Source organism: Amblyomma mixtum, chromosome 10 (assembly GCF_055824585.1).
Source record: "Amblyomma mixtum isolate Tamu chromosome 10, ASM5582458v1, whole genome shotgun sequence".
NCBI lineage: Eukaryota > Metazoa > Arthropoda > Arachnida > Ixodida > Ixodidae > Amblyomma > Amblyomma mixtum.
Window position 1 is genome coordinate 178,088,543 of NC_143021.1, and position 12,921 is coordinate 178,101,463.

Consider the following 12,921-nt stretch of genomic DNA (forward strand, 5'->3'; position numbering starts at 1 on the left):
CTCTTGCATTCCAGGTATGAAAAGGAAGTATGACTGCGACATTGAGATAAACCTGTGTTATTCAAATCCTTGTGGCCAGAACGGTACCTGTGTTCGACAAGAGTCCGGATACACTTGCATCTGCCAAGAGGGCTTTACAGGTTAGAAACATTTCATTGCCGCAGCTTGCTGTACCTTCTGCAAATACACTTGTCATCTTGCTGAGCTTGTCCTTATGAGTGAGACTCTATTAGCTTTTGAACTCGCATCTTTTGTTAATGCTGTGTCATCCTTGTGAACTTGGGAACACCTAGCCAGTGATGGCCAGTCACATGCCGAGGACAAGGTGCTAGTTTGTCACCTTTCCTCCTTTCATGCTTGGCCACATGTCAGCAAAGTAATGGTAATAAGGTTTCCTATCTCAGATATGTCTGCTGGTGTATATTGTCTCAGAATATATTACATTCTTTTAAAGTTTCAGCAGCTAATACAAATCTGATGTTTTTAAGACTGGCCGTTACTTCTGTTTAAAACTCTTAATAACGTGAAAATTTAGTGTTAGCACTTTCGCTACATTTTGTTATAATGGTTGCATGGTTAATTGTCTTCCTTGAATCGTTTTTGTCTTAAATTTGATGCAGCTGTTTTTGCCACAGCTAGAGTGCAACTTGTTTTAATAGAGATATGAGCCTGCCATATTATCTTTTAGCATGTAGGAACCAGTTTCCAACACTGTAGTGTACACAAAGTATTGTGATGTGAGGCAGCCTCATGAGTGTTATTGCCATTAAAGGCACTGCATAGTCTGGTCAGTACAGTAGTTTAAGACAACCTATAGTTATAGGAATAGGAATGTAAAGAATATTGCTGTAGGTCTATGAGCTAAGTACTATGCCTGAAAAGGCATTAAAAAGGGCGAGCATAAACTTGCTTCTAATTCTTGCATCATGCTTGTCCACTAACATTGTACTGCGTTCAGTGTGAGGCAATTGTAAATATGCCTGTTTCACTTTGTACGTAACAAACAGGGACAAACTGTGAAATCAAAGTCAAGACGTGTGGCCAAGACTGTGCCAACTGCACGGAGGACCCCCTGTGGACAAATGGCGAGTGCCAGTTGAGAGCGCGGAGCTTCAACCGTGGCTCCTACGTCACCTTTCCATCTCTGCGGCAACGTCATCGCATGCACCTCCGCCTCAGGTGTGTGATCAAGCGTGTAATGGTTATGGTGGCCTGCATAAAATTTAGTCATGCTTGCTCATAATTGAGACTTTAAGGTAGCATAAATCAGCACCCAAAACTGCAGCACGTTTTTATTCGTTTTGGTATCCAAAGAGCAAACTGAAAGGCCCAGTGCCGTTCCAGGCTTTGCCAGATTCTAGCCTATCAAATCAATTGACTTCATAGAGCAAGGCTTGTTGTCAGCGAAACTGAACCCAATTGCATGTTTGAATTTCTTGCAGTCTTAAGTTTGTGTGTGTCTCTGAAGTCATCATCTATGTTAAATTGAAACATTAAAATATGACATTGTTCCTTATACAGTTCAGTACAGGGTAACCCAGAATGTCTAATATGCTATGATTATTTTTTATGTTTAAGATCAAGATAGCTGCTAGGATAACTGTAACCGTTAAGTAGTAGCTATGCATTCCTGGTCACATTCAAATAAAATAAATAAATAAACTCTTTGACTGCATAATCTGCAGGTTATTATTGTTTGCTCGGTCTTCGATTATCTGTATTTATGTGCATGTAATGCAACCACAAATGTAACACGAAGGGAGAGTTTGAGACCTCACGATAATATAAAAACATATATTACGATTATAACGTACGCGATCACAGTTTGTTCAAGCCGACTACGACAAAAGTGTGGAGGGCCTCGGGAAAAAAACGGAGACAGCTTGCAAAAATACTGAAGCAACGCATACGCCGGTTTTATTTTTATTTGAAAGTCAACACTTTAGTAGAAATGCGCGCGACACCATTGACCGCTGCAAAGCTCCGATGCGTTAACGCATGCAGCAGCGGCCCCCAGTCGTTGCCATGCCACCGTTGCTTGGTGTTTCATGCTGCCAGTCCTGTGCCCGTTCGCCCTCATTTCCTTTCCCTACTCCGCTCAGCTCTTTCAATGCCTTCTCTCTCTCAACGACCCATGCCACGTTCATTCCACATTCCATTCTCTCATTTACCCATTTACCCGTGTTCGCCCGTTGACGCGCCGCGCGACCTGAAGGTCATTGATGAGTTGGCTTCTCCTAGCAGCTTGGGAGTGCGATGGTGTAGGTCGCTGTTTTCCGAAACAACGAGAAAAGAAAAAGGTAGGGTTTTAATGCTGTTTAACTGAGTAGACGAGCGAAAGCATGTGTTTAGCCTGATTGGCTCATGATTTTGCTTTGCTGGGTCGTCGGCACGTCTGGCGACGGTATTAGACGCAGGTTAAGCTCTGATTGAGGTTAAGTTGATCTCGTCTGTTCGTGCTGCAGATGGAAGTTGATGAAGATGACGACGTGCAATGCACAGTGCCCGAGTGTGTTGCAGTTTAACATGAGGCGTGATCGGCTGCAGCGATAGCGTAGTGCTCTCGTGCAGTGGCCAGTGAAGCTGATCGGTTCGCGCCATCGCTGGTTCGGATCCCAGTCGCAGCAGTATTTATTTATTTGTTTGTTTATGCAAGGTCAAGGTGAAGGCTTCAGCGATGAATCGGCGTTTGCAGCTTTGAACATGAAATAGAGCTTTTGCTCTAAAAATTTGCATTATGTTTGTACGTTGGTTCCGAATATAATGCGAGGTACAGCCCCCGTCAAAAGTATACAGCCCAGGGGGTTTCCTTGTGAGGTCTGCAGCATGCCTCGTTATGCATGCTTAGCGACTGTAATCGCTCGAAAGAAAAATGGCTTTGTGTCTTCAGTCCTCCCAATGTTTGGACTGTTTGATGGGTTAGGAAGCCGGGCTGAAGAGCTCAGAAGCAAACCCCTTGGGCTGGATACCTTTGACGGGGGCTGTACATTCTGGAACAGAAAAACTGAGGGGGAAAAAAAGCGCGTTATTTTCGTACTGCAGTGCAACTCTTGATATTTGTTACATCTCAGATTTATTTTGTATTTTCTCATCTTACTCTATCCGCTACTTATTGCTGTTAATTTTGTCTTCTAAGTTGACGTCAACGTCTGTCATTTTTGGTTGACTTTTCCACTTGGTTTTGGTCATAAATTAAAATGCAGTACTGATGGTTTGGTTTGGTTTATGGGGTTTAACGTTCCAAAGCGACTAAGGCTATGAGAGACGCCGTAGTGGAGGGCTCCGGAAATTTTGACCACCTGGGGTGGTCGAAATTTCCGGAGCCCTCCACTATGAATATCAGTGGTTTTCAACATTGGCAACAGCTTGCAAGCTGGGGCATCATCTGTATGTAGACATGAATACCTTTTCTTTTCCTTTTATTTTTGCAACCCAGTTTTGCCACTCAGAAACGAAACGGACTGCTCCTCTACAATGGACGTTACAATGACATGCACGACTTTGTGGCCCTGGAGATCGTGCAGGGCAGCGTTGTGTTCTCCTTCTCAACGGGTGTCAACATGAGTCAGGTGGCAGTTGCTGTGCCAACTGAGGTCAGCAACGGCCAGTGGCATCAAGTTGAAGTCATCTATTACAACCGGGTAAGCTGATTTCCTACTCCGTGCGTTTCATTTTATGTGTTGCATTATGTCTTAATTTATGTCTTACACTAATTTTTTTCTTTTCATTTGATGACATAGCATGATAAAGTGCCAAGAACTAGTTTGTTTGATGAGGTAGCGTAATAAAACACTGTGACCGACTTTATTTGATTAAGACAGGTTGATAAGATACTCTAAAGTGGCGTGCAACTGCTCTTGCTGCCTAATGTGTTAAGTAACAAGCTCGGCCTAAATGTCATTATTTTGCATTTCATACCTCGTCTTTATTTATTTATTTAGAGCGTACTGTAGGCCCAGTGAAGGGCCCTGGCAGGAGGGGCACAATAAGAACAAAACAAAAGTACAAGGCAAGACACCAACAAATAGATTCAAAATAGATTCAATGAACGGCCTGTTCTAAGGCATCAGTGTCAACTACTGATGATGGTGGTAGCTGATTCCACTCGGTAATGGTGCGGGGAAAAAAAGAGAATTTGAATATGTTAGTTCTGGCAAAGTAAGGTTTTAACGATTCAGTGGGCCTGTTTCTTGTTGACCTGGACGTTATCGGTTGAAGATACAAATCGGGAGTCATTGACAATTTGTTATTCTTTAATAGAAGAGAAATCTTAACCTCAGTATTCTGTGCCGAGCTTCAAGGGACTGTTTATTATGTTGAAGGGATAGGGCAGATGGTGAGTCAGTGGTGCAATATTTAGAATATATGAACCGAACAGCTTTGCGCTGAATTCTCTCTAGGGCATTAATGTTAGTCTTTGTGTGAGGATCCCAAACAGTGCGCTATGTATATAGTTAATGCCTTGTGATATTTACCATGTTCGCTCAAATCTAAACCAATGGTTCTTATGAAAACCACAGGCTCTTAACTCACAGGTCAGCTTAAATTTCAGGATGCAACTTTGCCCACGCCATCGCTGCACCGTCTTTCAGTGCAGCACTAGTGTTCTTTGGTTCCGATAGAGGGCGGTAATTTCAACTAAGCGGTGTCACCACACTCCCACCCGTCTTCAGACTTAGTTTTCTTTGCAGTGAACATTTAATCCACTCTTCAATTGCAGCGAGGATACGATGTGTACAAGTGCTTCCGCGGTGGCTGAGTGGTTGTGGCACTCGGCTGCTGACCCGAAAGACGCGGGTTCGATCCCGGCTGCGGATCGAATTCCGGTGAAGGCGAAATTCTAGAGTCCCATGTACTGTGCAATGTCAGTGCGCATTAAAGAACCCCAGGTGGTCAAAATTTCCGGAGCCCTTCACTACGGCATCCCTCATAGCCTGAGTCGCTTTGGGATGTTAAACCCCCATAAACCAAAACGATGTGGACAAAACAAATGTACACCCTTGGTCAAAATCTTCATGCCGCATGGTATGTTTCTGAGCCGTGTTGTGCAGGGTTTACAGCAGCCCTGAAGCTATAAATCTCTGCAGGGGAAGGAGAACCATCACCCTCACCTTTTTAGACCTTGTGGTCTGTAGAGGTGCTTTGTGGGCTCCATTACACGTAGGCTCGAAAGCTGACGATGTGGCTGGAAAACTTTTGACTAAAGTTGTACATTGTTGAAGCCAATAAGAGCACCTGTTCAGCTGTGCAACAACATGAATGGTACTTTCGAGACTGCAAAGAGGTCATTGTCATGTTGTCTGTGACAAAGTAGTGGACCAGGATGGCACCAAGGATAGTCCTTTGTGGGATGCAAGAAGCGATCGAGAAATGTCTAGTGATGATCTTAGATGAATATTCAGCCAGCTTCAGCATGACTCATGAAACGCATTGTTTCAGCTTTGGCCTTTTATTTCCTGCTGATCAGCATTTGAGGATATCTTGTCTTTCTTTGTTGACTTCACGATTTTCCGGTGTCGGCTTACAGCTGAGGTTGGCTTAGGTTCGAGTAAATGCGGTATAACTTCATTGTGGAACAAAGCCCAGGCTTCGTAGTTTCAGAGCTCTTGTGTTTTATTTTTTTTTTAGCTAATCTATAACTAATCTACTGTATTAGTCTATAACTAATAAAGTATATAACTAAATATTGATTCTATTCTATAACTAGTCTATAACTAGTAAAGTGCTGGTATATTTAATTGTCTCTAAATAGCCAGTACTGAGGCCAGCTTTTGAAATGGCCTTATATATAACAAAAATGACATTAAAGATTTCATCAGGCAAGAAAACACTTTTTTTGTTGTACTACTGCCCTGGCCTTGGATGCTTGAAAAATCATCGAAATTCGCTAGACATATTAGATCTAACCTTTAGTCGCACTTTCTAATTATGGCAACATTTTTCTTTTCCATGTTTCGCAGACAGTGACGCTGTCTATAGACGGCTGCGATTCTGTGCTGGCAACCCGTTTTCAGAACCGCCTGGGCAACTACAACTGTGCAAACAGTACAACGCACTACCTCGAAGACAGGTGGGTTGGTGATGGCAAGTGTGCCATGTTTCTTTTGTGACTGGTGCTTATGGTTCTAGTGGCCACTTTATTGTTGTGATATCGAAGCAGAATAAAGCCCCAGGAATGGTAAGCTTGCCCATGAATGGCTTTCAAATTGAAACCGTGCTATCCTTGTTTCTTTGTTTTTGGTTTTCTTGCCCTTTAGTTTTCTGCATTCCAATGAATATGTGTGCCATGTAGTACTCGCACATTCATGCTCAATATGTAGCAGGCAACACCATATCTCACTGGTTGTATGTAAGTGGTGTTTCTCAGCCGGAGCCAACGCATGCCTCAGTTCTATAGTCTAGTTAGTCGTGCAACGAATAAGCACGTAATTTGGTGTCAGCGAATTTCTGCGTAATGACAAAACCCGAGGAGAAAAAAAACGCTGGTTCCACCATCAGCTTTGGTACTGCTGCTTGTCATGTAGTGATAACATGCATGTCATTCTGGCCTTGCAGAAATGGTTGTGCTCGCTAATCTAGCCGCTAGTGACATAGTAGTGATGCATACGAAGTGTGACCGAGCTGTGCCAAGCTCACGAGGTTTCAGGACTTCGATGTTGTTATAATAATCCTGTAGATGACATAGTTAGTCACCCTAAATACATATAGGGAAATACATACAGCCTGATTTTAATTTGGTTTTCACAGAAAAAGTGTTCGCTTACACACGCGTGAAGGTTATCAGCACAGTCCGTAGGCTCCAAAGTTCGGCTTCTTGAAACAAATAGTAGACGGTGAGGTGCAACGGCTCTACTGAGGGCGTAACAGACTGCATTCTGTAACTTCTGCCAAGTCTGCAGCTGCTGTGCTCCCAAGCTGCAAACCTCTTGTTCTTGTCTTGTCACCCCACCGTGGTGGCTCAGTGGTTACGGCGCTCGGCTGCTGACCCGAAAGACGCAGGTTCGATCCCGGCCGCGGCGGCCGAATTTCGATGGAGGCGAAATTCTTGAGGCCCGTGTGCTGTGCGAGGTCAGTGCACGTTAAAGAACCCCAGGTGGTCGAAATTTCCGGAGCCCTCCACTACGGCGTCCCTCATAGCCTGAGTTGCTTTGGGACGTTAAACCCCAATAAACCAAACCAGATCTTGTTCTTGTCACTTCATCTGGAATGTTCTTCTGAGCTACGCTGCATTTGTTGCTGTCTGCATCATCTTCGAGCATGATTCTTAGTGTTAAAGATGTGACATTGAAAGTTTTTTTTTAAATTTCCTACGCTCCGCAGGTGTGCGGACGTGATGCAGACCTGCTACCGCTTTCTGGACCTGACTGGGCCATTGCAGATTGGTGGCTTGCCGGACTTGCCCACACATTTCCCAGTTTCACAGATGCACTTCATTGGCTGCATCCGGGACCTCTACGTCGACCACCAGCTTATTGATCTCAACAAGTAAAACTTGCTTGATCGTTTTTATATAAAAATAAAAATCACCTCTGGCCCTGCATTTTTTCTTTAAATGTTTAGCTTCTCAGAACCTCTCTTTATGGCACTCACTGCATTAATAGATGCCAAGTACTGTCAGTCACTGCGCTTCAACGTATTGATTTTCTTTGAATTGGAATTGAATTTGGTGCTTGAGCAGGAATTGGTGTTGTGTTTGGCGATACGGGGATGTTTGGTGACACGATCAATAGAAGGTGTGCTTTGTGACCTGCACAAGTGTGCAGTACTCCCCACCCCTCGATGCCTGACTACACCTCTAGGCAACGAGGAAATTCAGATTTTTCATGATTTTGATGTCCCTAAAGATTTTGTGGGTACCTGTACTTAGCTAAGATAGCTGCAATTCTCGGTCCGTAGCAGACGGAAGCGCGAAATGGTGTCCGTGGTTTATGAAGGTCATCCTTTATTTGGAATTTCGGATGCCTAATGCAGGCTGATTTCGCATGTCCCAGCTAGATCAAACCAAAGGAAGTCTGCTGCACTATCTCAAGGTTCATTTCTTTCTTCGTCCTGTCTGCGCTGCAGATTTGTTGCCAACAACTCGACAACGGCCGGCTGTCACGAGAAGCGCGGCTTCTGCCACACCAGGCCTTGCCAGAATGGTGGCACGTGCTCCGAGGGGTGGAACACTTACATCTGCAGCTGCCCTCTAGGATTTGGAGGACGGGACTGCAGTGAAGGCAAGTGCATCATTTCTTCAAGTACCACAACCTGCTCTACAAATGTTCATCTATCTTATCATCTCTCTCGCCATCTATCTCATCATGCAAGTACTACAGTCCCATGTATTTTTCAGGCTAATCACCTGATGGGTAGATTTCGATCGACGCAGTAAGTACTTATTGACATCCACCTTAGCACTGCTTGTAACCATATGGCTGTGTTTGGGTGGATGTTGATGAGTAATCACTAGGCATGTATGAATAGTGGTTTTTTGGTTCAAAGCAAATAGAAATTTTCATTGAATAATTTCGAAGCGAGTATTTTAATACTTCTGGCACACAAAAAAGGAACAGCACAATAGGCATTTTCAAAATAATTATTTTTTGAACACTCAAGGTGATTACGTGAAAAATAAAGAATGCATTGAAGCTTTGTCACTCTCACTGAAGCTGTGTCGACTTTCTGCAAAAATGGCCTCCGGAAATTGGGGGAGCCAGCCTGCATGTGGTGCTGACATATCTGCCCAATGGGCACTGGAATTCTCTTGGACGTCCCATGGATGTCCTAATCGTCCACAGGACATCCAAGGAAGTATCACTGCCCATTGGGTGCGGTGTGTGAGACCAATATGTGAGGCCTCCAACTGCTGCTCTTAATTGCGAATTGCATTGTTGCGCAGCTTTTGATTTTAAATGGTGACTTCATGAGACCTGTACGCACCTCACATCCAGCGTCACCCTGCATTGGCGTCGGAAAGGGGCACCCACCTCCATGAGTCTCGTGCTAGCTCAGCCGCCCTTTGTGCTTGCACCTTCGCACGCGTTTAGCGAACTTCACATGGAGAAGAGCAGCTCAGACTCGTTCATAGAAAGTCAAAATACCTGCGTGTCCTCCGATTAGAGAGATTTAGCATAGCGCTGTCTGTTTCCACGGAGAACCACCGTGCATGGACAGATCACCCTGAGGACGCCACAAGGCAATGGCCAGCTGTTCGCACTCCTGCCCCATAAGAACCAGCCAGTGCGTGCACACTGGCGGTGCGCGGTAGCGGATCGTGCTATGCTAAGTCTCTACTGATGCACTCCGCCATGCCGATCATGGCGCTTGCAGTGAATTAACTGCAACCAAGAAACACAGCATTGACATCATTGCAGTTTACAGATAAAAACATCTGGTGGCGGCAAAGCTGTCATCTTTCATTTTTTGGCCTCTCAGCTTACAAAAGCTTTGTATCCATTTAGTTCTCAGTGTCTGTTTATAACAATATTCAATGTAGTTAAACTTTGTTACTCCTCGGCCTTTGCAGCTGCTGTGGCTTGATTAGAATAAATTGGCGCTTTCTTACAGGTGTGGAGCCAGTCCGCCGGTTTGATGGTGATGGCTTCCTAGTCTTCAACCCCTTGTTGCGTCCCATTCAGTTCCCCTGGTCTCTGGGGCTCACATTCCGCACGAGGGCCACTGTGGGGCTCCTCATCCATGTCCACGTTGGCCAGAGCTCGGAAATGTCGCTTCACGTATGTAGACGTTTTTTTTTTCCTTCATAGCTACCCGCATAAAGACCAGAGCCCGAGTCACATCTGTGAACTCAAATTTTAATCGCTGTTTCCCTCTCTTTCTCTTTCATTTTCATTCTTTCAACTCATTTTCCTCATATTATTCCCCTTTCTTCTTTATTCCTTTTACTCCTATCTTCTTTCTTGCTCTGCATCTGTCTATCCACCTTTCTACCTTCTGTCTTGCTTTTTCTCTTCTCAATAGTCAACACTACATTGTGCCGTCAAGTTAAAATTCAGCTTGTTTTACATCACACCGACTGCTGCGTCTTGCTACAGTCTTAACTTTAAAGGATCAGTCTACTGAATTTTATCGACCATATTTTCTTTGCGGCAACCGATAGCTCTTTACTCAAATTACCGTTTAGCCAGCTGTGGTGCCAAGGAGTGCGGTAGAACATTTTAGAATAGAATTTATTAATGTGGGAACACATCTGTATGAGATGGTAGTCTCATCTGGCAACCATCTGGATTTCCGCCGCGCGGCGACAAACATGGCAGCGCCCGTCGAAGCCGGACCTCTCGCTTCGGACTGAATTCTCGTTGTTGCTGCCTTTTTCAGTGCGTTCACTGGCCATAAATGGGGCGCCGGTCTTTCGCTTCGTCTCATCTCGCCTATAAGAAAACATATAAGAGATAAATTTGCTTTATTTTAACAATTAGAGTGACGATTCTGCCGCTCCAAAGCTTAAGAGGAGAGTCGGTTTGTTTACAGCAATGGTTCCCGTTCTGACAACCAGATGGCGCCACTATAGGTGGAGTGTATTTTTGCGTCTCTGCTAGCATACGCTGAACTACAAGTGGGAATGTGCCTGCGTTTTGCGTACATGTAACTATAAATATTCATGTGATTTACAGAAAAAGCGAGCGGTACGCCTTCTTCAGTTTACTAGAACAAAACGTGCGTTTCTCTGACATTGGGGCATACAAATGGTACGTAGTATATTCACTTATGCTTCTACAAAAAAAGACTACCACCTTCTTGAACAAAATGAACGTTTGGGGTCACCACCATGCATTTTTACGCGACTTTTAACGCCGAAATAAAATATAAATTCCTGCCTAAACCGGGAGCAGTTCCCTCGTTATTGATGTTATAGGGTGCCAACTACCAGAATATGCCATTATTTATACACTCATCTCGGTGAGTAGACTGACCCTTTAATCCTGAAAGTGGGTACTTTCAGTGCTGCTGTTATTTGGACAGAAGATCGAAAAGAATGGCTTTTCCATTCCTTGACTTTTGATTCCATGCCTCTCAGCCTGACTAGCATCAGTGCACAAATTATGAGCTTGCTTTAGACAGAAAGTTTTTGTCTTGTGTTTGCATTCAGCACTGTTTTCTTTTTTTCGCTGTCTAACAGGGAACTGGCCCAAGTAAGCTGATTAGTGCAAACAGGGATCTCTAAAATGACTTGTGGTGTCATTAGTACATGTGGACATGACAAAGCATATCATTTACGCTATATTTCGTTTGCGATGATGTAAATAAAATGCACTTGAGGAGAGTTTTTAGGACCTTTGTGTATGTGATGTGCTTGATTTTATGGAAACTATCTGGCCACAACTGCACCCGGGTAGTGGTGATAAAATGCTGTGGTCATGAAATAGAATAAATTCTTGTGGTTGTAAAATGGAACAGTGCCTCCATTAGCCTGGAGTGCAATATGATGATGCCCTTTACAGCCCATGCATTATTCAGCTTTAACTGGTAAATTTTTCAGGCACCCATTTCTTCCAAGGCTCGCACATGCTCTTTACAAACATGGGAAAATCTCTAGGTGCTTGAGTTTTTAGTACTGCAGATAGAAGCAAACAGAATTTTCAACACTAAGTGCAAATTTTTTTGAAGTGGTGCTTTATTGTTAAGGCCCTTTCCCACTACTTCTCGAAAAATCGTGTAGTTAAGCATTTTGCATGGAATTGTTACTTAAAATAAATAATATTACAATTATAATTCAGTCTGAAACTGTCAGACCAACCATATAGCCTAGTCCGCCCACAAGAAAAAGAATTCGCGTTCTGTACTCATACGTCCTTCTTAACATAGTGCGAGATGCATTCTGAACCATTATTTGATGCCTGCCACGGAATATAACGGATTCTTTGTTCTCAATTTGCGGAATTTAAATTTTTCCGCTGCACAAAGTTAGGGGCTGGTTGGTTTCGAGGAGTGAATACTGTAGAGCAAAAACTGAGGCAAACTTTGTCGTGAGACTCTAAAACATAAATATCCACGGGGGTGTCGGAGTGAAAAATAAGTTCTCGAGTGGCGGCATTGAACTGGTGGTTTTCGGAGTAGGAGCTTGATTCATTAGATGGTTGAGGCAGAAGGAGCACACAACTCTAGGATCTGTAATATAGGAGTACACTAGTAATGTGTGGCGTAACACAACCAGGTTTCTTCACATGGTACCAGATGGAGCTAGGTGTCCACTGCAATGCTTGTGACACTTGGAGCTAAACTTAGTGACAAGGCAAGCCGGTTCTTTCCTTCAGTGTGAATCTTCTCTGCTTTACATTTGTGTGATATGCAGGTAGAAGGCGGTCACCTCAAGTACACCATAGATGGCGAGAGTGTCTCCCTGGAGGACATTCGGGTCAACGACGGCAAGTGGCACAACGTGGCCGTCAAGTGGATGGTGGGCGATGTGTGGCTCAGCCTGGACTATGGCCAGTACGAGGTGTGTGTATACAAGAGGCGCAATGTTGCTTGCTCTTAACATAGGATTCATTTAAGGGCTGCATCTTGAGAGGTATTCGTTGTAGTTTTTGAGCAGAAATTTACAAAAGTGCCAGCACTTTGAGCCCACTTAGTGGGAGGTCACAACTGATATCTTCATTAAGTTCAGTCCTATCACTATCTAACAGTGTAATTTGTTCACCAAATGTTTAGGGGAATCCCCCAAGGTGGAGTAGATTTGTAATAAGGGGGTAATTACTCATTGACGTCCACACGAGCGCAGCCACACGGCTACAGAGGAAAGCTACACAGCTTTCTCTGAAACTTCGCAGTTAAAGAAAAATTCGTCCTGGTCTGGGGTTCGAACCCGGGACCACCGCTTCACCGGAGCAGTCGCTCTACCAATTGAGCTAACTGGGACGGCAAGCTTATGGTAGCGCGAAAGCGAATTGATCAATAACTCAAAGTGAATTTGTAAGTCAC

At 44.1% G+C, this 12,921-nt stretch overlaps 1 protein-coding gene across 2 annotated transcripts in view; it reads left to right on the forward strand.

Moving 5' to 3' along the window:
* Positions 1 to 12,921, forward strand: part of stan (Protocadherin-like wing polarity protein stan) — a 58,610-nt gene that overhangs the window by 12,941 nt on the left and 32,748 nt on the right. For both annotated transcript variants that reach the window (XM_089563143.1, XM_089563144.1), the window contains exons 6-13: positions 15 to 140; positions 1,008 to 1,179; positions 3,437 to 3,641; positions 5,961 to 6,070; positions 7,321 to 7,485; positions 8,065 to 8,219; positions 9,550 to 9,716; positions 12,293 to 12,439. In XM_089563143.1, coding sequence (XP_089419269.1) covers positions 15 to 140; positions 1,008 to 1,179; positions 3,437 to 3,641; positions 5,961 to 6,070; positions 7,321 to 7,485; positions 8,065 to 8,219; positions 9,550 to 9,716; positions 12,293 to 12,439 — 1,247 coding nt within the window. The remainder of the gene's footprint in view (positions 1 to 14; positions 141 to 1,007; positions 1,180 to 3,436; positions 3,642 to 5,960; positions 6,071 to 7,320; positions 7,486 to 8,064; positions 8,220 to 9,549; positions 9,717 to 12,292; positions 12,440 to 12,921) is intronic.